At 38.7% G+C, this 25218-nt stretch overlaps 1 protein-coding gene across 1 annotated transcript in view; it reads left to right on the top strand.

Moving 5' to 3' along the window:
• The window catches only part of OCA2 (OCA2 melanosomal transmembrane protein), a gene marked incomplete at its 3' end in the record, with an annotated part of 367555 nt that overhangs the window by 66206 nt on the left and 276131 nt on the right, over positions 1 to 25218 (top strand). The window contains exons 3-4 of the mRNA XM_081289957.1: positions 21398 to 21496; positions 24747 to 24935. Coding sequence (XP_081146083.1) covers positions 21398 to 21496; positions 24747 to 24935 — 288 coding nt within the window. The remainder of the gene's footprint in view (positions 1 to 21397; positions 21497 to 24746; positions 24936 to 25218) is intronic.

Raw genomic sequence — 25218 nt, 5'->3', positions numbered from 1 at the left:
TAGGCAATATGTTTGGGATTTCAGCATTTCTTATCAATATAACTCATTTTCTTTCTTACTTTCTTAATTTTTAGTGGCCTTTTTAGAAATCAGAGGTTTTTTTTTTCTTCTTAGACTAACTAGAAATGACAATTAGACATAGTTTTCAACCTGTATTTCAAGATTTCACTACAGTTTCCCATTCCTTCATTTCTTTTTTTTTCCTATTTCACTTTTTTTATTTTTAAATTTATAAGTCTCTTTTTTAGTGAATTATAATTATACATACTAGTGGAATTTTTTGTTACATATGTGTATACAAACACGATATAACAATATCATCCAGCCAGTTTTGTTCTCCAGTATCACCTTTCCCCTTCCCTCCTCCTTCCCCCTGGTCCCCATTCTCTGTACTACTGGTCTTCTTTCTAGTTTTATGAGACCTCCCTCCACTAATTTTTTTCTTTCTAGCTTCCACTTAGGAGAGAAAACTTATGACCCTTGACTTTCTGAGCTTGACTTATTCCTTAACATAAATATTCTCAAGTTTCATACATTTTTTTCCTGCAAATAACATAATCTCACCCTTCTTTATGGCTAAATAAAACATATATATATATATATATATATATATATATATATATATCTCCCCATATCTTGGCTATTATGTTGCTATAAATGTGGGTATGCATGGGTCACTATAGTGTGCTGACTTTTAATTCTTTGAGATAAATATTGAGGAGTAGATACCTGGGTCATATGGTGGTTTCTTTCCTAGTCTTTTGAGGAACCTCTATACTTATTTTCATAGTGGTTGGGCTAATTTACAATCTCACAAGAGTGTAAACTTGTTCCTTTCCCTCCACGTCTTCTCCAGTGTTTATTATTATCAGAGTTTTGATGGCTGGCATTCTACCAGGAGAAAGGTGAAATCTCAGAATAGTTTTGATTTGCATCCCCCTAATTGTTAAAGTTGTTGCCATTTTTTCATATATTTTTTGGCCATCTGTATTTCTTCTTTTGAGAATTGTCTGGTTAGTTTATTTGCCCATTTATTGATTAGGTTTTTATTTTGGTGTTGATATTTTTGAGTTCTTTATATATTCTGGATATTAATCCTCTCTTGGGAAAGTAGCTAGCAGATTTTTCTTCCATTCTGTAGGTTATCTCTTCATATTCTTAATTGTTTCCTTTGCTGTGAAGAAACTTCTTGATTTGATGATGTCCCATTTATTAATTCTTGGTAGTATTTCCTGTGCATTAAGGTCCTACTAAGAAATTTGTTGCTCTAAGTTGGAATGTTGACCCTATGTTTTTAATAGCAGTTGTAAAGGTTCTGGTCTAATTCCTAGGTTTTCATCCACTTTGAGTTGTCTTCTTTGTAGGGTGAAAAATAGGGATCTAGTCTCATTTTCTCTAGATATGGATAACCAGTTTTCCCAGCACCATTTGTTAAAAAGGCTATCTTTTATCTAATGTATGCTTTTTGATGTTTGTCAAGGATCAGATGACTGTATCTGTGGATTTGTCTGTGCGTCTTCTATTCTGTTCCATTGGTATTCATGTCTGTTTTGGTGTCAATACCATGCTGTTTCTACTACTATAGTTTTATAGTATTGTGATGCCTCCAGCATTGCTCTTCTTGCTCAGTATTGCTTTGGCTATTCTGTTTTTTTTTTTTATTCTTTCTAATGAATTTTGGAAGTGCTTTTTCTAGTTCTGCAAAGAATGTCATTGGTATTTTGTTGGGGGTTGCATTGAATCTGTATGTTGCTTTTGGTAGTATGGTCATTTTGACAATGTTAATTCTACCTACCCCATGAGCATGGTAGGTCTTTCTATTTTCTAGTATCTTCTTAAATTTCTTTCTTCAGTGGTCTGTAATTTTCATTGTAGAGGTCTCTTGCCTCCTTGGTTACATTTACTCCTAGGTATTTTATTTTATTTTTGAGGCTATTGTGAATGGGATTGTTTTCTTTTTCTTTTTTCTTTTTGTAAATTAATTGTTGTATAGGAAAGCTACTGATTTTTGTGTGTTGATTTTGTAACCTGCTACTTTCCTGAATTCATCTATTAACTCTAGCAGTCCTCTAATGGAGCTTTTTGGATCTTCTAAGTATAGGATCGTATCATCTACAAGTGATAATTTGAATTCTTCTTTTCCTATCCTTATCCTTTATATTTCCTTCTCTTACCTAGTTGCTCTGGCTAGAGTTTCAAGTATTATATTGAATAGGAGTGGTGAGAGTGGACAGCCTTATCATGTTCAAGATTTTAGAAGAAATGCTTTCTTTTGGTACCAGTACCATGCTGTTTTTGTTACTATTGCTTTGTAGTACAGTTTGACCTCTGGTATCGCTATGCCTCCAGATTCACACTTCCTGCTTAGAATTGCTTTTGCTATTCTGGGTCTTTTGTTTTTCCATATGAATTTCATGATTGCTTTGTCTATTTCTACAAGAAATGCCATTGGGATTTTGATTGGCATCGCATTAAACCTGTAGAGAAGTTTGGGTAATATCGCCATTTTGACGATGTTAGTTCTGCCTATCCATGAACAGGGTACATTTTTCCATCTTCTGAGATCTTCTTCTATCTCTCTCTTTATGGTTCTGTAGTTTTCATTGTATAAATCTTTCACCTCTTTTGTTAGGTTGATTCCCAAGTATCTTATTTTCTTTGAGGATATTGTGAATGGAGTGGTTTTCCTTATTTCCATTTCCGAGGTTTTGTTGCTGATATACAGGAATGCCTTTGATTTATGCGTGTTGATTTTATACCCTGCCAAGGGTAGACCAATGGTACAGAATAGAAGACACAGAGACTAATCCACAAAGTTACAACTATCTTATATTTGATAAAGGGGCTAAAAGCATGCAATGGAGGAAGGATAGCATTTTCAACAAATGGTGCTGGGAAAATTGGAAATCCATATGCAACAAAATGAAATTGAATCCCTTTCTCTCGCCATCCACAAAAATTAACTCAAAATGGATCAGGGAGCTAGGTATCAAATCAGAGACACTGCGTCTGATAGAAGAAAAAGTTGGCTACGATCTACAAATTGTGGGGTCAGGCTCCAAATTCCTCAATAGGACACCCATAGCCCAAGAGTTAACAACAAGAATAAACAAATGGGACTTAATTAAACTAAAAAGTTTTTTCTCAGCAAGAGAAACAATAAAAGAGGTAAATAGAGAGCCTACATCCTGGGAACAAATCTTTACCCCCCACACCTCCGATAGAGCCCTAATATCCAGAATGTACAAAGAACTCAAAAAATTAAACAATAAGATAACAAATAACCCAATTAACAAATGGGCCAAGGACCTCAACAGACACTTCTCAGAGGAGGACATACAATCAATCAACAAGTACATGAAAAAATGCTCACCATCTCTAGCAATCAGAGAAATGCAAATCAAAACCACCCTAAGATACCATCTCACTCCAGTAAGATTGGCAGCCATTATGAAGTCAAACAACAACAAGTGTTGGCGGGGATGTGGGGAAAAGGGTACACTTGTACACTGCTGGTGGGACTGCAAAATGGTGAGGCCAATTTGGAAAGCAGTATGGAGATTCCTGGGAAAGCTGGGAATGGAACCACCATTTGACCCAGCTATCGCACTTCTCGGACTATTCCCTGAGGACCTTAAAAGAGCGCACTATAGGGATACGGCTGCATCAATGATTATAGCGGCACAATTCACAATAGCTAGACTGTGGAACCAACCTAGATGCCCTTCAATTGATGAATGGATAAAAAAATGTGGCATCTATACACAATGGAGTATTATGCAGCACTAAGAAATGACAAAATCATAGAATTTGCAGGGAAATGGATGGCATTAGAGCAGATTATGCTAAGCGAAGCTAGCCAAGCCCTAAAAAACAAATGCCAAATGTCTGCTTTGATATAAAGAGAAAAACTAAGAACAGAACAGGAAGAAAGAGCATGAGGAAAAGACTACAGTAAACAAAGACGAATGGGGGGAGAGAAACGGAGAGAGAAGGGAAAGCATATGGAAATGGTAGGAGACCTTCAAGGATACATAAAATTATAAGAGGTTATGAGGGGCAAGGGGGAGGGAAAAAAAAAAGGGAGAGAATTGAACAACAGCAGGGGAGGTAGAGAGGGAAGATGGGAGGGGAGGGGAGGGGAGGGTGGATAGTAGGGGATAGGAAAGGTAGCAGAATACAACAATCACTAATATGGCATTATGTAAAAATGCGAATATGTAACAGATGTGATTCTGCAATCTGTATTTGGGGTGAAAATGGGAGTTCAAAGCACAATTTGAGTCTAATGTATGAAAGATGATATATCATGAACTATGTAATGCGATAAATAATCAATAAAAAAAAAAAGAAAAAAAAAAAAAGAAATGCTTTCTTTTTTTTTTTTTTTGTCTTCACCATTTTGTTGGTTCTGGGTTTGTTGTGTTTAGCCTTTATGATGTTGAGTTAAGTTCCTTCTATCTCTAATTTCTTGTGTGTTTGTACCATGAATGGGTGCTGAATTTTGTTGAAGGCTTTCTCTACATCTATTGAGATTACTGTGATTTTTTTCCCTTTATTCTACTTCTGTGGTGAATTACATTTGTTTGTGTATATTGAGCACATTCCATAATTTCTCGAAATCCGATTTTGTTCCTAATTATCTCTATACCATTTTTTTATGGTACAAGTTTACCTTATGTTCAGTTTGTTTATTCTTCCTTTAAAAATAAATACAATGTCTATTATAGACCAATGTCATAAGCAAAATATGAATAGATTATGAAGTTTGTTTCCATAAACCCCCATATACTCACTAACCAAATGGCTCCCAACCTTTTCCTTCTAAATATGGGGACCACTCTGTGGAATTTCGAATTTGTAATTCTTGCACTTGTGTGTGCATTTGTGTGTGTGTGTGTGTGTGTGTGTGTGTGTATACATGCCCATATACACACACCTATCTCTGTCTTATCCATTCATCTTTCCATTCATCTATCTATCCTGTCAAATCTCTCTCAAAAATATGTTAGGTTGTAGATTTGAGATATTTCTTCTTTTTTTAATGTCAGTATTTATAACTGTAAATTTCCTTTTTTGGTACTTTTTTTTTTACTACAACCCATGAGTTTTGATATGCTCTGACCTATTTCCAGTGGGTCTCAGGGTATTATATTAGTTTTCTGGGACTGCTGTCACAATAAATACCACAGACTGGGTGGCTTAAACAACTACAATTTATTTTATTATCATTCTTGTGACTAGCAGTTCAGGATAAAGGTATTTATAGGCTTGGTTTCCTGAGCCCTTTAAAAATGTATTTTTATTTTGATTTGTTATATATGACAACAGAATGCATTAAAATTCATATTACACATATAGAGCACAATTTTTCATATCTCTGGTTGTACACAAAGTAGAGTCACATCCTTCTTGTCTTCTTACATGTACTTAGGGTAATGATAACCATTGCATTCTACCATCTTTCCTACCCCATTCCCCCTCCCTTCCCTTTTCCCATTTGCCCTATCAAGAGTTCATTTAATCCTCCCAGACCCAAAGCCCAGAATATTATGGATCAACCCCTAAATTCTGAGAAATCATTCTGCATTTTTTTTGTTGAGATTTCTTTTCTTTTCTTTTTTTTTTTTTAGCTTGAAGATGACCCCCTTCTTTCTGCCTCTTCACATGCTCATCTCTGTCTAATTTTGTGCTCTTGATGTCTCTCTGTGTTCAAATTTCCTCTTCTTAGAAGGATATCAATCAGATTGGATTAAGATATACCACAATGGCCTCACTTTAACTTAACCATCTCTTTAAATACCTTTTATCCAAATACACTCATATTATGAAGCACAAAGGGTTAGGGCTTTGATATATGGATTTGAGGCAACACAGTTCAGCCTATAAGAAATACTTGCTAATTTCCCCTTTGACACATTGGTTAAGAGTATGCTGATTAATATTCACAGTTTTTGGTAAATTTTTCTAGTTTTCCTTCTGTTATTGATTTCTATTTAGTTCACTTCCAGAGTGACTGGAAAAGGTGTTTTGTATTTTTTGATCTTCTAATATTTATTAAAACATGTTGTAACCTAATATGTGGTCTATCCTGGAAAATGTTCTATATGCGCATGAGAAAAAATGTATTCTATTATTGTTGAGTGGAGTATTCTGGGTGGTCTGTTAGGTCCAACTGTCTTATACTGTTGTTCAAGCTATTGCCTTATTGATCTCCTATCTGGTTGTAATATCCATGATTGAAAGTAAGATATTAGTATCTGTGCCCAATATTGTAGAGCTATTTTTCCTTCAGTTCTGTCCATGTTTGCTTCATGTATATTGGAGTTCTGATGTTTGATGCATATTGTTTATAATGATGCATTTTCTTGGGGAATTGACTTCTTCACCACGTTGGCTTTTATAAGTTTTTGACTTAAAGTCCATTTTGTCTGATATAGCTACCCCAGCTCCCTTTTGGTTACTATTTATATGGAATATCTTTTTCCATCCTTTCACTTTCAACCTATATGTGAATTTCTTATAGCCAGTCTTTAGTTGAATTAGGATTTGTTTTAAATAACTCTACCAGTTTGTGGATTTTGATTACAGAATTTAGTTCATTTACATTTAATGTAATTACTGATACAAAAGTTACATTTGTGTTTTGCTATTTGTTTCTGTATGTCTTATAGTTTTTTCCTCTGTCACTGCCTTCCTTTTGTGTTTAACTTATTTGTTTTGTTTTTATTCTTATTTCACTTCTTTTTGTGTATATGCTTCAGATATTTTCTTTGTGCTTACAGTGTCAATTACACATAACATCCTTATACCAATCTAATTTGAATTGGTACCGATTTAACTTAAATTGCATATAAAATTGTGCTGAAAAATCTCTGTTGCTCCCCACTTTTGTGTTATTTACATTAACAATTACATCTTTATTCATTGCATGTCTATTAATATGGATTAATAATTATCTTCTCTTGGGGATCCAAGATGGCCACCTAGAGGGGTGCTGCAGTCTTTGTTGATCTATGACCTTGGATTTAAGCAGTGGGAAGACTGTTTCTCTGAGAGTTATTAGAGGACCTGCTGCTCCTGTGCAGGAATGTTGAGAGCCACAGCCGAAGGGGCCCCAGCAAACTTCCAGCTGCCAGCAAACTTTCAGACTGCCAGCTGATGATTGGCTCACAGCTGGCCCCAGCAACATCTAGCTGATTGGCTCCTCTGCGGTGATGCTCATTGGGGGACTTCTTTGGCTCCGTCCACGCGACCCAGCCAATCGGCCTCAAGAGCAGGAGGATTGTGGGAGGTGGTGAGGCTTGTGTTTGGTGTGAGAGGCTTGTGGGAAGCCGGTGGTGGCAGTTGGGCTCTGAGGGTTTTTTCCTGAGGAGCTGTTTTGTTTGGCTTGTATGGTTCAAAAAATAAAGTTTGTTTCTTTTGACAAGTGGCTCCTGAATTGTGCCCAGCCAGACTGCGGCACAGGAATCCCACCCACCATGCCCATACAGGACCCCTAGTGGCTTGCCCACTCAGGATCCCTGGCCACAGTTTCCAAGCAGGATCCCTGGCATCAGTGCCTTTGACTGCCCACCCACATAGGACCACTGGCTGCTGCTCCTATGTGGACCCCATCTACCAACCTGGGGCTCCCTTGGTTGCCTTCATGTTGGGACACTGCAACCTCCATCATAGCCCCCTCTATGTGGTAGCCTGTACCTGAGGACACCAGAGAGGGTCTGGAAGCAACTGCTTGCCACAGCACTGAATGCCACTGAACTGCATCTCAAAATACAATTCCAACACCATCACCTGGCCCACCCCAATGCCCCATCTCTGAAAGTGGCTGCCTCCATCTTGGGACACCTTTGTGGTCTTCTGGGTTATCCTCACTACTGCCATTGCAATCTTTAATTGGGGCAACTTCCAGCTTGGGACACTGGCTGGAGCCTAGAAACAATATCAAGTTACCTCTAGCCCCTTCCCCACAGCCACTAACCTGGCACAGCACTTGCAGCTATGTGGCCAGTTCGTATCTCTCAAAGCCTGGTCCTAAACTGCCTGACACAAAACAGCTCTCTAGGATAGGTGCACAGCCCCAAAGTGCAGCCCACAAGACCTCGGAGAGAGAGGTTCCTGATTAGGAAGTAGAAAGGGAGGGGGTGAGTGAGAAACAGTTTAGAGACTAAATTAGATACCAGGAATTATGAGGTCTACTGGCAGTATAAGGAGGTAAGGCCAGATACCCACAACACATGAGTGGGCCCCAAAGGAGATCCTTGGGGTACAGTCTTCCAACTGGGACCAGCAAGTGCTATACCCCACCTCTAGGAGTTCTACCTCCAACACCAACCCTCCCACCTGAATAACTTTCACCATCCTGAGGGTGGAGATACCAGCAAACAACAGACAACTCCACCTACTGGATGAGAAGGGAAGCAGGAAAGACACTGATCTCCAACAGAAACAATTCTTTAATTTTCCTTTGAGATTCTTTTCTTTCTTTTTCTCTTTTCCCTCCCTCACATCCCCAACATTTGGGAAACCAAGTACTTTTCATGCATTAGGCTACTGAGGATTGGGATGTCTGAATAGTATATTACAGTTGTGTTGTATATTCTTTTTTATTTTTATATTTCTTAATTTTTATGTTTATTTGTTTTTTGTACTCTTTTATCTTCCCATTTACTTGTCTCCCCAAAATCTCCTTTCTCCTGCTACTAGCCAACTCCTTTTGATTCTTCTTTCATGCTTCCTAAGATCTAATAACTCTATATCCTCACTTTCTACCTCCTTAACTTTTCATTTTACAACCCCCACTCTGTTCTCTCTTTGTCCACCATTTGAAACTGTAGACAATTTTGTAAACCTACTGTTTGTATTATAGATAATAATTGAACTCACAATTTCTGTCTATTGTGACAAAACTGTAAACATCTTAATAGGAGTTATTTGGTTTAAGGCTATATATGGTTTGTATTGGGATCTGTTAATATTGATCTCCTCCTTAAAGGAGAGGCATTGGAACCCTGCAGGGAAGTCGTAAGTCTATAGGGTAAAAACTGTAACACCTCAGATCTGCAGTTCTAGGAGGGAAGACACATAAGCATCATGAAAAAACAAGGGAAGAAAGTGCCCCAAACAAACCAAGATACCACATTATTAGAATCCATGGCCAGTACAACAGAAGAAATTACAGAGAAGGAGTTCAGGATGTACATAATTAAAATGTTCTGTGAATTAAAGGATGATATAAGAGAGCAAATACAGACAGCAAAAGATCATTTCAATAAAGAGCTACATAAGCAAATACAGGAAGCAAAAGATTACTTCAATAAGGAAATAGAGGTTCTGGAAAAAAGTGAACAGAAATCCTTGAAAAGAAGGAAATAATAAGCCAAATTAAAAACTCAATAAAAAGCAGCACCAACAGATTAGATCACTTGGAAGACAGAACCACAGACAATGAAGACAAAATATATAATCTTAAAAATAAAGTTGACCACCCAGTGAAAATGGTAAGAAACCATTAGCAGAACATCCAAGAAATATGGGATAACATGAAATGACCAAATATAAGAATTATTGGGGTGCAGCCAATTTGGAAAGCAGTATGGAGATTCCTTGGAAAGCTGGGAATGGAACCACCATTTAACCCAGCTATTCCTCTTCTCAGACTACACCCCAAAGACCTAAAAACATCATACTACAGGGACACAGCCACATCAATGTTTATTGCAGCACAATTCACAATAGCTAAACTGTGGAACCAACCTAGATGCCCTTCAATGGATGAATGGATAAAAAAATGCGGCATTTATACACAATGGAGTATTACTCAGCACTAAAATATAAGATCATGGCATTTGCAGGGAAATGGATGGCATTAGAGCAGATTATGCTAAATGAAGTTAGCCAATCCCAAAAAAACAAATGCTGAATGTCTTCCCTGATATAAGGGGGAGTGACTCAAAATGGGGAAGAGAGGAAGAGCATGGGAAGAAGATTACCTCTACATAGGGAAGAGGGGTGGGAGGGAAAGGGAGGGAGAAAGGGAATTGCATGGATTGTGGGAGGAGACCCTCATTGTTATACAAAATACGCATATGAAGATGTGAGGGAAAAAAAAGAATAGCATTACCCTAGATTAGGTAGAGAGAAGTGATGGGAGGGGAGGGGAGGGGTGGGGGAGATAGGAAGGATAGTAGAATGAAACAGACATTATTATTACTGTGTGTATATATGTGGATACATGGCCAATGTGATTCTGCAACCCTATACTCAGAAAAAATGAGAAATTATATCCCATCTGATTCCAAATGTATGATATGTCAAGGTCATTGTACTGTCATGTGTAACTAATTAAAACAACAACAACAAAAAGAATTATTGGGATGGAGGAAGGTCTAGAGTTACAAACCAAAGGAATGAAAAATCTATTCAATGAAATAGATTATCAGGAAATTTTCCAAACCTGAAGAATGAATTGGAAAATCAAATACAAGAGGATACCAAATGTATAAAATTACAACAAATCTATATCAAAGCGCATTATAATGAAAGTGCCTAGCATACAGAACAAGGAGAGAATTTTAAAAGCCACAGGAGAAAGGAATCAGATCACATATAGGGGAAAAGCAATTAGGATACCTGCAGATTTCTCAAACCAGAGCCTCAAGGCTAGAAGATCTTGGAATAACATATACCAAGCTCTGAAAGAAAATGGAAGCCAACCAAGAATCTGACATCCATCAAAATTAAGCTTCAGTTTTGATGATAAAATGAAAACCTTCCATGATAAACAAAAGTTAAAAGAATTAACAACTAGAAAGCCTGCACTATAGAACATCCTTGGAAAATATTCCATGAGGAGGAAATGAAAACAACAATGAAAATGCAAATTGAAGGGAGGCATTACACTAAAGGAAAAACCAATCAAAGGAGAAACCAAGACAAATTAAAACCCAAAAATAAACAAAAATTACCAGGAATACAAAGCTTGTCTCAATAAAAACCATGAAAGTTAATGGCCTAAACTCATCAATCAAAAGACATAGACTGGCAGATTGGATTTTTTTAAAAAGTCCCAACAATATGCTGCTTTCAAGAGACTGATAGGAAAATTCATCCATGGACTGAAGGTAAAAGCTTGGGTAAAAATATGACACTCACATGGACTGCGTAAACAAGCAGGGGTTTCCATCCTCATATCAAATAAAATAGACTTCAAGCCAAAGTTAGTCAAAAGAGATAAAGAAGGTCATTTCATACTGCTTAAGGGAAACATATCAACAAGACATAAATATTATAAATATATATGCCCCAAACAATGGAGCATCTGCATTCAAACTCTTCTCAAGTTCAAGAGTTAAATAGAGCAGAACACAATAATTCTGGGTGACTTTAACACACCTCTCTCACCACTGGATAGCTTCTAAACAAAAGCTAAACAAACAAACAAACAAACAAAAAACTATAGAACTCAATAATACAATCAATAATTTAGACCTAACAGACATATGTAGAATATTTTATCCATCAGTGAGTGAATATACTTTCTTCTCAGCAGCACATGGATCCTTCTCTAATTCAGACCATATATTATGCAACCAAGTAACTCTTAGCAAATACAAAAAAGATACAGATACTACCCTGCAGTCTATCAGATCATAATGGAATAAAATTAGAAATCAATGGTAAAAAAAGAAGCTACTCCAATACCTGGAGACTAAATAATATGCTATTGAATGATGCACGATAGCAGAAGACATCAGAGACGATATTAAAAAATTCTTAGAGGTAAATGAGAACACTTGATACAACATATCAAAATCTCTGGGGACTGGGGTTGTGGCTCGGCAGTAGAGCACTCGCTTAGCACATGTGATACCCTGGGTTCAATCCTCAGCACCACATAAATATAAATAAATAAAATAATAAAGGTATTGTGTCCAACTACAACTACAAAATAAATACTTAAAAAAATTCTGGGACACCATGAAGGCAGTACTAAGAAAAGTTCATTGCATGGAGTTAATTCCTTAAAAGAATAAAAAGACAACAAATAAATGACCTAACATTATATTTCAAAGCCCTAGAAAAAGAAGAACAAATCAACACCCCAATTACTAGAAGACAGGAAATGATTAAAATCAGAGCTGAAATAAATGAAATTGAAGCAAAAGAAACAATTGAAAAAATTGACAAAAACGAGAAGTTGGTTCTTTGAAAAATAAATAAAATTAATAAACCTTTAGCCATGCTAATGAAGAGAAGAGAGAGAAAACTCAAATCACTAACATATGTGATGAAAAATGAAATATTATGATGGACACTCAGAAATACAAAATATAATTACCAACCATTTTGAAAATTTGTACTTCAATAAAACAGAAAATATCGAAGACTCAACAAATTTCTTGAGTCATGTGATTTACCCAAACTGAATCAGGACAATATACACAAGTTAAACAGATCCATTTCAAGCAATAAAATAAAAGATGCCATCTAAACCCTACCAACCTAGAAAAGCCCAGGACCAGGTGGATTCACAGCAGAGTTCTATAAGACCTTCATGGAAGAACTAATACCATGCTCCTCAAATTATTCCATAAAATAGAAAAAGAGGGAACACTTCCAAACTCATTCTATGAGGCCAATATCACCCTGATTCCAAAACCAGATAAAGACACATCAAGCAAAGTTCAGACCAATATCTCTAATGAACATATATGCAAAAATTCTCAATAAAATTCTGGCATATTGATTACAAAAATATATTAAAAAGATAGTGCACCACAATTAAGTGGGGTTCATCCTGGGACACAAGGTTGGTTCAACATATGGAAATCAATAAATGTAATTCATCACATCAATAGACTTAAAGATAAGAATCATATGATCATCTCAATAGATGCAGAAAAAGCATTTGATAAAATACAGCATCCCTTCATGTCCAAAACACTAGAAAAACTAGGGATAATAGGAACATACCCTACATTGTAAAAACTATCTATGCTAAGTCCCAGGCTAACATAATTCTAAATGGAGAAAAATTGAAAGCATTCCCTCTAAAAACTGGAACAAAACAGGGATGCCCTCTTTCACCTCTTCTATTCAACATAGTCCTTGAAACTCTAGCCAGAGCAATTAGACAGATGAAAGAAATTAAAGGGATATGAATAGGAAAAGAAGAACTCAAAGTATCACTTTTTGCTGACAATATAATTCTATACTTAGAGGATCCAAAGAACTCCACCAGAAAATTTCTAGAACTAATAAATGAATTCAGCAAAATAGTAAGATATAAAATCAACACCCATAAATCAAATGCATTTCTGTACATCAGTGATGAATACTCTGAAAGAGAAATTAGGATAACTACTCCATTTACATTAGCCTCAAAAATACAAAAACAAAAACATAAAAAAACTTGGGAATAAACTTAATAAAAGTGGTGAAAGACCACTATAATGAAAACTACAGCACACTAAAGAAAGAAATTAAATAAGACCTTAGAAGATGGAAAGATCTCCCTATTCTTGGATAGGAAGAATTAATATTGTTAAAATGACCATACTACCAAAAGCACTCTATAGATTTAATGCAATTCCAATCAAAATTCCAATGACATTCCTCAAAGAAATAGAAAAAGCAATGAAATTTATTTGAAAACATAAGTGACCCAGAATAGCCAAAGCAATCTGTAGCAAGAAGAGTGAAGCAGGTGGCATCACAAATCCAGACCTTAAAGTATACTATAGAGCAATAGTAACAACAACAACAACAACAACAAAAAAAAAAAAAACGGCATGGTATTGGCACCATAACAGACATGAAGATCAATGGAACAGAATAGAAGACCCAGAGTCAAATCCACATAAATATAGTTATATTATACTAGACAAAGATGCCAAAAACATACATTGGAGGAAAGATAGCCTTTTCAACAAATCATGCTGGGAAAACTGGAAACCCATATGTAGCAGAATGAAATTTAACCCCTCTCATCCTGCATGAAACTCAACTCAAAGTGTATCTAGAACCTAAGCATTAGACCAGAAAAAAACCTGTGCCTACTAGAAGAAAATATAAGGCTCAACTTTACAACATGTTAGTTTAGGTACCAACTTCCTCAAGAAGACTCCTAAAGTGCAGAAAATAAAATCAAGAATCAATAAACAGGATTTTATTGAACTAAAAAGCTTCTTCACAGCAAAGGAAATAAGAGTGTGAAGAGAGAGCCTGCAGAATGGGAGAAAATCATTGCCACCTATACCTCAGAAAGAACATTAATCTCCAGGATATATAAAGAACTCAAAACTTAACCCCCTCCCCACTGCCAAAAAAAAAAAATAATCCAATCAGCAAATGGGCAAAGGAACCAAACAAACACATCACAGAAGAAGAAATATGATCAGTTAACAAATACATGAAAAAATGGTCAACATTTCTAGCAATTAGAGAAATGTGAATTAAAACTACACTGATATTTCATTGCACTCCAGTCAGAATGGCAATTATCAAGCATACGCATAACAATAAATGTTGGTGAGGATGTGGGGAAAAATCACACTCATACATTGCTGGTGGGATTGCAAATTGGTGCAATCACTCTGGAAAGCAGTATGGAGAGTCCTCAGAAAATGTGGAAAGGAATCACCATTTGACTCAGTTATCCCACTCCTCAGTATATACCCAAAGGACTTAAAAGCAGCATACTACATGACATAGCCATACCAGTGTTTATAGCAACTTAATTCACAATATAGCTAAGCTGTGGAACCAACCTAGGTGCCCTGCAACTGATGAATGGGTAAAGAAAATGTGATATATATATATATATATATATATATATATATATATATATATATATATATATATACACACACACATACATACATACACACACACACACACAATGGAATATTATTCAACCATAAAGAAGAATGAAATTAAAGCATTTGCCAATAAATGGATGGAACGGGAGACTATCATGCTAAGTGAAATAAGCCAGTCCCAAAATACCAAAGGCCAAATGTTTTCTCTGTTGTGCAGATGCTAACACACAATAATGGGCCTGGAGAGGGAAGAATAGAAGTTCAGTGGACTAAGCAAAGGGGAATGAAGGGAAGGGAGGGGAGGTGGAATAGGAAAGACAGTAGAATGAATCAGACATAACTCTCCTATGTTCATATAGGAATACATCCACCAGTAAAACTCCACGTCATGTACAACACAAGAATGGGATCCTCAATAGAATAAGTTGTACTCCATGTGTTTTATATGTCAAAATATACTCTATTTACATGTATGTCTAAAAAGAACAAATAAAAAAGAGTGTTATTTCCTCCTCTTTTATCAGCAAAAAGACTTTTTGGTGTATTTTATTCCTAAAGTTGTCATAAGAGTCAGCAATATCACGGAGTCCATGGCCACCACCTGCTCTGTGTCACTGTCCTGAACACTACACCTCTCACTTCTAGAGTGGACAGTGGGAAGGATGGCTCTGCCCAACAGCTGTGATAAACCCTCCCCTAAGAGGGCAGGAGCTGGGGGAGAGATGACCAGAGGGAGGGAATTCTACTGTGAAGAGGTGCTCAACAAAGCTTGAAGAGCAGGCAAGTGGAAGATGTGGACCCTGTGCTCAGCAAGTTCATGGGCCAGGCCAAAATGTGGGACAGATATGCCCAACTCCTTGGAGTTTTTGGGCAGAGTTTTGTTGTTTGGTTGGGAACCCTGGAACGTTAAACCATAGCCATGTCCTAGATCTTGCACACGTCCTAGATCTTGCACACGCCCTAGACTCACCCGTTTAATCCTCACAGTAACTGTGTGAAGTGGTGACCATTGGTCTTCTCCCTTACAGGTGAGTAGATGGGGACATATGGGGTTAGTGGCTTGTCCAGCATCCACAGTGAGGAAACTGTGGCTTAGGCTAGGGGCCCATGCATGTTTCAGTGTGTAGGCTGTGCGCTGGGAAGACACAGGTCACAGCCCATCAGAGCCAAGAATACCATGGGTGTAGCTCCCCATGGAGGTCTGCATGGCTTATGCCACCTCCCCTCTGCGCTCAGCCCTCTGCCTTCCTGCCTGCTCTTGGGTTTCCTTAGGGAAGCTTGGAGACAACCTTTGGAAAGTGTGTTGATGTGAGTTTGGTTGCCACACAGATCAGAGTAGAGATAGCACTTTTCATTTTGTCTTACATTACCATGCCCTTCCCTGTATGTGTTTCTCCCCCATAACTCAGAAATGTAGATGCCAATGAGATCACCTTGCTTCCTTCCTGTTTTACTGTGCACTGTGTGGTGGGGGCTTATCCTGAAGAAGAGCGTACAGAGGTTGCGTCCAAGCAGCTCAGCTGTGAACATCACTTTCCTTTCTGTGCTAAACTGAACTTAAAAAGCCTATCCCAGCTCAGACAGAATGATGATGAGAGTCTCAGAGGCTCTGATTGTATTCAGGTAAGAAATCACAGTCTTCTTCCAAGCCTTGTGAAAACTGCACATAAATGGGTAATAGCTTCCTGCTCGTGTTTCTTCCTCACCTGGCTGTGTTCCAGTGACCACTTTTGGGGCAAACTCAGCTATGCCTGCTGGTTTGCTTTTCTTTCCTGAGAAGGTAGGTTGGGACAATGAAGTGTGTGTGTGTGTGTGTGTGTGTGTGTGTGAGAGAGAGAGAGAGAGAGAGAGAGAGAGAGAGAGAGAGAGAGAGAGAGAGAGAGAGAAGTGTGTGTGTGAAACCTCATTGTTCTCCCTGACTGGCAGAGAAGAATGGGGGGTCATGTTGGCTGTGACTGCTGCTTGACTGGTCCGTCAAGGCCTCTTTGTGGTCATCTGCATGGAGGGCTCCCTGCCTAGCACCACCTCTCAGATGCATTGCCTCCTGGTGGGAAGGAAGGACTGCAGACTGGTATCAGGAACTGGGCACATGCTGCTCTGCCCTTAGCAGCTGGGGGCCCACCCAGGGCCTGATTTCTTTGAATTACATTTGCTCCTTTTCAAATGGAGAGAAAATTATCTATCTTTAGAGTTATCATGAGGGGTAAATGAGATCATAAGGTGATAGGCACAGATCCTGGACGCAGAAAGCATTCACTTTAATGACCATGGTTGTTGTTAATCCTTATCAAACATAATCCTAGCAATAATGAGTGGGGGAGAATCCCCTTTCTTTCTAGGATACTTTAGGGATACCTTCAAGCAATGGGGATGTGAAGAGCTGGCTCCAGATGGAAATGTGTCTCTGTTTTCTGCAGCCTATCCCCTGCTCTGGTTATGGCAGGGCTCCTCAGCTGCCTTCAAACAGCCCAGCTGTGGTGGAAGCTCTGGGGCAGGGAGGGTCTCGTGGCTCAGCTTGGTTTTCACATACTTGGTCCCCACACACACATTGGGGTCCTTCCCTGACCTGCGCTCACAGACCTCCTGACCTGGGCTCACAGGGCTACTGATCGCCTTCCAACCCTCTGCCTTCTGCCTGATTTTTCCTGGTCCCACTTGTAGGCTGGCCCTGGGTGTAGCTCCCCATGGAACTCTGCATGGCTTATGCCACCTCTCCTCTGCACTCAGCCCTCTGCCTTCCTGCCCGCTCTTGGGTTTCCTCAGGGAAGCTTGGAGACATCCTTTGGAAAGTAGATGGATATGAGTTTGGTTGCCACACAGATCAGAGTAGAGATCACACTTTTCATTTTGTGCTACCGGCTCAGTGTCCCACTGCCAAGCAGAGCTGACCTCAGCCAAGGCTGTGTCTGTGGTGCCTACATGCCACAGTGCTTGAGAGAGACTGAGAGCAAACCTCTTCCTCTGCCTCTGATACCCAGCCTCCACCTCCCCAAACTGTCCTTTGTGCTAACCGTTCTGGTCTTTAAAAATGTAAATTCTCACAGAAGTGTTAATATATGAGGTGCTTCATATCTGCAACAGTTTTAGTTACTTTTCTTCTTCAGTAATATTGCATGAGCATCATAGGGTTGTCAAGTATTTGGATCTAGAAAGAATTGGAAGGTCTGGAGACGAGGAGACTGTTGAAGGTGAGTTGTGGCAGAGGTATGGGAAACAAGCTGAATCTCTCAGTCTGGCATGAACTTGTCTTCCTAATTTTCATGGAAGCAGGATTCCTTGACAGTGGTGGGGTTGGATCATATTATTCTAGCTCTTTAAAACTTATTGCTTGAGGATTTAAACCTTAGCTAATACCAGGACTGGCAGCAATAAAAATTTGTTCTTGCCTGTAACTGAAAGTTACAATATTAGAGACAGGCTTTCTTCCAGCAAGAGGATGGTGGTCCAAGAAAATTCTAGACCCATGACTTTACTTTTAAGAATCAATCCTAAGGAAATAGGAAGAGGCACACACAAACTTAATTACCAGTACTCTCGGCATTTGTTACTTACTTCAATAAAAACCCAGAAATCTCCTAAATCTCCATCAATAGATGGACTGTCAAGCTTAATGTGGCAATTCATATAATGGAATATGATGATCAACATTAAAATTATGTTGTAGAAGAATAGTAAATAACATAGGAAATGCTAATGAGATGGCTAAGTTGAAAAATCTGAAGAAAAACACCTTATGTGTGAGAATGTGTGTCCGTACATGCATAGATCCATAGATAACACTTGACTTAGAAAAATATTCACTATATGTAGGAAAAAAAACCACAACAACAACAACTCTGAAAGCAAGTTCTTTAAATGTTAGCTTTGGGTGTCTCAGGAAAATGGGATTACATACAATTTTTAATTTGTTATCCTCTTTTTATATTTCCAAATTATTCAAAATAAATATTGCCTGCTTATAAGTTTATGGGCATGGATGAATTTTGAAAACGCACGTACAGGGTTTGTTGAGACATGAGGAAGCCAGACACTGTTGAAATTTATGAAACCACACAGATGTGAAGTCAGAAAAATGTCAAGGGGATTTCTTTTTTCAGAAGAGAAAAGGTCAGGAATAATATAGATCTCATCACTATTTTCTCCCTTAATTACGCCAAAGGAAACAGGCCAGGCTTTCAGCTCCGTGGACTGTAGTTTTTATTGCCAAGCTCTGAAATGTGTATTCTGGGTCATCCTGAGTCTCCTCTATGCTTAGTTTGTGTTCCAGGATGTAGGTCTGGGATCCTGCCGAGTAACAGGACCCAAAGAGGGATTCCTCTGTTCTCTCCTCTTTGGGAAGAAGAATGAATTTGAAACAGTGAGAAATACTATCAGAGTGGTGTCAAGTTTAAATTTTGAATGGCCTGAAGTCTCTTGGGAAATTTCCTGGTGAAACTCATTTTATTTTTAGCTTTTTAGAAAAATAATATAACTATATAAAATAGTTTAGAAACCATTTCATAATGCTCAACTACAATCATAAAATACTATGTGTTACAAAGTACAACAGCATATTAAGCAATAATGAAATCAGCTACATGTGGCCACTGCAGAGAGGATAAAATGGACTTTGGACCCTTCCCCCATTTCCAAATTTCCTCCTTAATGGCAAGAAGGCAAATCCTGTGTGTTGTGTAATATGGTGTTGCCCTGTGCTGTTCTGAGACCCTCAGGGTTAGGCTTTCCAAGGAACCTGCACTGCATTAACCACTCTTCAGAGGGACAATGGTGATTCTAAGAACATTGTAATGGCTTAAAAAACTGTTTTGTTTGAGTCAAAAAGTCATTCTCAGCCAAATAAGTCATGATTCCTGGGTTTTAAACCATTCATTATTAAATATTCATTAAGAACCTACATTGGTGGATAAAAACAACATGGCGGCCATTCATAAGGAACTCTCAGTCTAATGAAAATAATTGCATCAGTAATCAAACTCATTCTTTTACATTTACCTCTTATTTAATGCATCAAAGCTGATGGCTGTGTGTGTGTGTGTGTGTGTGTGTGTGTGTGTGTTGTTTTCTCTAAATCTATATGACACAATTGAGGAAATGGAAGCATAGGGTAGTTAAATAATATGATCAAGGTCTTCGAAATAGTGGGCTTTCCCAGTAATACCATGCATTAAACCATTCCTGGGAGCAACAGAAAATACCTAGATATTTGTTGACTCATTGAGACATTTTTCTAAAGATACCTGAAGCCCTTCTAGATTTACAATTATGAGAAATTGGAGAAGTAGACTCAACTAATTGCATAAGCCAGTTTGAGCTGTTAAAAATACTCTAATTATTAAATTTCTTAGGCAAAAATTCTTCTACCTTCCTTCCTTCATCTGCCCAAATCAAGGCATCTACTCTATGCCTTTGTCCCTTCACATTCCCCTTACTGGCTAGGAAGGCCCCTGAGCAGAGAGTTCTCTGTCATCTGTGTTCTCCATCAAAAGTGGCCATAGGCAGCCCAGACATAGTGCCAAGGGGACTCATGCTGACCTCGAATAGACTCCATTTCTGTTTTCCTGGAGACATGGTGGGTGCTGTTAGTCACAGCTCAGTGGCCTGGTGTTCACTCATCCACAAAACCAGAGTCTTACTGTCTGTCACCAATGAATGCTTGAATGAGAAAAATAGTGGAAATATTTTTCTTATAATTCCTTCCTTGTGCATTTATGATCCAAAGGAATGACTGTTATTTCTCTGTGTGAGTGATTCATGGCACCCACAGCATGTTTATATCATCTGGGCTATTTAAGAAAGGTAGTATATCAGTGTATAAAGTAACATATTCCCAATGATTAGGAGTGAAAATGGTTTCTACAAGTTCTCATAAAACATCATGTGTCCTTTAATGAGAACAACCATATATTGGTGGTGCACTTGCATCTGCACAATCATTTCTCTTTCACAAAGATCCTTATTTGGATGATAACATTTTTGGCACAGCCTTTCTTTGAGTAGGCAGGCCATTATAGCAGAGGGGCATCCTCCCAGGGCTTTGCCTCAGTTGTGGCTGCTGCCCATTGCGAGTCTCCTCCATGCCATTCTGGCTACCATTTTATTTCCACCAGTTGGCCCTGACTTCTGCTACTTGGTCTTCCAGTAGAAGCCATTAGGACATTTTCACGTGAATATGTTGTGATCTCTGGAGATAGAATTATCGGCATATAAATGGGTCCATCGGATTGAATGCTTGTATTGATGGAAAGCTCTGCATGGAAAATCCAATGTGGAGGGAGTCTCCTGTCAATGCTAACATTAACCTGAAAGTGTGAATCCCATAGCATCTGGTCTCCTGAGAGAGTTTCAGCTTTTTTTTTTTTTTTGCATTTTGGTTAGACTGGAGAAAAGGGTAAATTCTAATCGTCTCTCCTAAACTCTAGATTTTTACAATTCAGATACAACTTTTGGGTCAAAATTCCATGTACAGTTTATTGCTGAATCTTGGGCAGATTTTTGGCTGGATCTTGCTCCCTGTTATTGGGGACACCTCCATTGTTTTGTGCTGCTGATTCTGGTTCCTTTTCTGTCTTTTTCAGGTCCGCATCTCCTTTGCTTCAGTTCTTCAGCTCCAGTTCTAAAGACCCCTGCATTACAGAAAATACTCCATTGCTGCATAATTCCTCACAAGACAGAGGGTGAGATTTTTGTTTCTCTTCTTAAGAATGTAAGAACTCTTTGGGCAATGTCCATGGCACTTATAGTGGAGAATTTCTTCCTGAGCTATAACTTTTTACTTGACATTTGATCTCTATCAGATCCTCGATACATCATTGTAATGGATGTTCCTCATGCTGGTGGTTATATCTGTGGCTTAGGAATTCCCAAATGACCTTAAGCATAACCTTACAATGATTACTGAGCCCATGTGAGACTGGGGTTTCTCAGCCAGGAGTGAGGTTGGCACTATCTGGAGACATTTTTGTTTATCACACTGGTAGCTGGGGTGCTGTTGGCATTGAAGGGCAGAGGTCAGAGATGATGCTCAACGTTCTGTAATGCACAGGTAACCCTCCCACACCGTCCCACCAGCTCAAATGTCAATAGTAATGAAGTTGAGAAACCCTGTATGTAAGATTCACAAGAAAGTTTCATTTCATGCTAGACAGAAGGTCTTTTCTGAGGCAAACCTGGGTAGCTCTGGAATTGTTTGAGCAGAGCTAACCTGGAGGATAATTTGCAGAGACACTCCCTCTAGGATGAGGGCTTGGCTAGGTCTTTCTGCAAATAATTTTCAGAAATCCTGAGACACTTCTTGGTGTCCCCTGGCTCCCTACACATCTTGTTACACAGTATGCCCCCTGCTGCCAGCCCCTCAGTGATAGATGGGTGATGGGCATTTCTACTGACCCATCTGCTTAAAGCTTCCCTTTGGGGGAGGGGTGGGATAACTCTTGTCCCTGTCTCTCCTAATCCGTATCTTTGAAAAACAAACACTTCATACATCTCTTTCTTTAATGCTTTCTCTTGAATTATCCAGTAAACTGCTAAGGCCTGAGACATTTTAGAATTTATAATTCACTGGAAAACCAATGAGGTGGAAGCCTTCGTCTGGAGCACGTGGGACACAGAGACATGCTCTGGGGTGTTAACTGGGCCTCACATCAGAGGCCAGAACATGGGTCAGCTTTGCTTACAGCTTTTGCATGAAGCTCACTAAAGTATTGGTTGTGGGAAGGTCTTTTTGCTGCTTTACTTTTACTCAATTTTGTGGCAGTTTTAATCAAGATAACATCCATTGATTTACATATTTTCAGAAATAAATGTGTCCTTTTCAGCATATCGAGGGCAGGAATGTTCAGTGGTACAGGGTCAGAGTTTACCCTGCATTGGCACCGACCAACATGGTGGCTTCTCATCAAACATGGTTATTCAAATTAAAATGAATTAAATTGAAACAAAATTAAAAATTCAATTCTTCAAGTGTCCAATAGCAATTGGCTACTGGCCTAGGCAAACAGAGAATGTTTCCATCTCCGCAGAAAGTTCTAGTGTACACCACCACTTTAGAAAGCACTGACATTGGGCTGGGGTTGTGGCTCAGAGGTAGAGAGTACACCTAGCATGCATGAGGCACTAGGTTAGATCCTCAGCACCACATAAAGTAAAATAAAGACATTGTGTCCATCTATAACTAATTATATATATATATATATATATATATATATATATATTTAAGAAAGCACTGAAATTAACTTGCTTTGTTTTTTCCATTTATAAGAAAGCACTTTCTTATTTCCAGTTTTGTTACAGTTGTGTTTCTTCAGCAGTTAAGAGGAGAGAGAAATTATTTTTCACATACCTGAGCATTGTCTAGTCATAAAATTGACAGAAAATATTAACAATTTTCAGTCATTTGTTATCTCACTACATATTGATTTTACACAATCTAATTTTCATCTTGGGGCTTCTCCTTTTGAATATGATTTTTTTTCTTGTGAACCAGCTCTAAAGCTCTGATACATATTCAGGAAAATCATAATACTCTGTTAAGTTAGCTTGGTTTGAGCATCCTCACTTTTTTCTAACATGTAACAACAGATTGCAGCTGTCATTAATGGTGATGTTGTGATCTCATGTGTATTCTCTGCAATGCATGAACATCCTTGGCATTTTGTACAGCCTCTTGAGAGTCAGGTGCACTTGTACAGAGGGAATTGTTCAGAAGACCAGAGATTCAACCAATTTATGTAAATGGATGTGAGCACCTATGATTTTGTAACAAGTTCCCCTTGGTTTGTCTTTCTAAACATAAACCCCATTCATGGACCTGTCTAGCAAATACTGATGTTGCTCATTCCTGCTCATATTGCCTTGGATGTTGTGTGGGAAATCCAGGTAGACTACTTGCCCCACAGCTTCATTCCAGAAAGATATACACAGAGGAGGAAAAGCTTACACCACTCAACTCTGCTTCAGGACAAGTATAATTGATCTAGGTATTGAGAGATCAAGCCCATTCAGAGAAAGACAAATATTGAAATAAGTGGGAACTGGTCTGAGCCAGTAACAGCTGTATTAGAAGATTCCCCAAATCAAAAAAGACTGATATTTCTTGAAGGCCCACAATTCATTTTGAAGGCCTGAGTGATTCCTGGAGATTTCCTTTGAGCCAAGTGTCCTGTGATGTCAAGAGACCCATTCCTTCCACCAAAGTGAGCAAGTGCCTCACGTCTTGATTCTTTTGAAGATCAGGGTTGGTTCTATGACATTTTACACCTCACCACTGAGAGGAAATCTGGCTTTGCTGGTGCAATTTCAGAATAAATAACCACATTGTGCTGAGAAAGTTTCTCCCAAGTTTCCAACCCTCTCCCTGGCACTAACCTATGCCTTCATTCCCCAAATAACTGTGTTCAATTGAACTGAAGTTGAGGGACGTGGGTGATGAAGTTGGATCGGCACCTGGTGGGAGCTTTGGAAATGGACGATGAATACTGCCATGAAGTAAGGAGAGAAAGTGGGGAAGGACTAGAACTCTTGTTATCATCATTGCAGAAGGATTGGATCCTACACCTCACTTCCCGTCCTAAACAGACCCAGCATTATTTTATGTAAATAACATGACTTTCTGAGTGTTTTGGGGGCACAGCTAGTTTCTGTTGATCCTTTATGTGTTTGTTGGCTATTTTGTTGGCTGTTTTGTTTTGCTTTTCCTCCAGAGCACCTGGGTCTAGAAAAGGTTTTGAGTTCTATGCTGGTGAAGAGGCTCTGAGGCAGCCTTTGCAGCCTTTGCAGTTAAAACTAATACGTACTTTTGAACTAAATATCCAGGACATTGAATTGACTTTATCATTTTGTACACACACACACACACACACACACACACACACACACACACAAAAGGCAAAGCAAAGCAAAAATAACTACCAAGCTCTCGTTTTCCAGGTCTCGGTGCATGCCTGCTTACTCCTCAGAGTTCATCACCACTGATGAATCTTGGGAAAATAGCTCGGTTGAGTGGGAACGAAGATACCTGCTGAGCAGAGACACAGCTGGTTTGTCTACATCTGCCTCCTCAGAGAAGGGGGAGCTTCCGGACAGCACCCACCTCAGAGTCCATATGTCCACACTGAGGTAGGTGGATGCCGGCTCTGGCAGTGGGATCACTGCCTTGGGACAAAGCAGGGGTTTTACCCGCACTAAAGTCTTCTAAAATGACAGGGTGAAGAGGAGCATGGCTTTTAGCATTTAGCCAGGCTCCACGTTTCCTTCAAAGTTTTCTACTTTTCTCCCAGGCCTTGGAGGACATTTAAAGTGGCCCTGAAAAATCGGTGTGCAGCCCTTCAGGCTGATGACAAACATAAATGACCCACATCCTATACTCCCTACCTTTTGCTTGCGGGGTTCGGGGTCTTCA

This window comes from Spermophilus citellus (genome assembly GCF_964194105.1).
Source record: "Spermophilus citellus genome assembly, chromosome: 4".
Lineage (NCBI taxonomy): Eukaryota > Metazoa > Chordata > Mammalia > Rodentia > Sciuridae > Spermophilus > Spermophilus citellus.
Note: the sequence above shows the minus strand (reverse complement) of the source record. Positions and strands in the feature narration are given on the sequence as shown.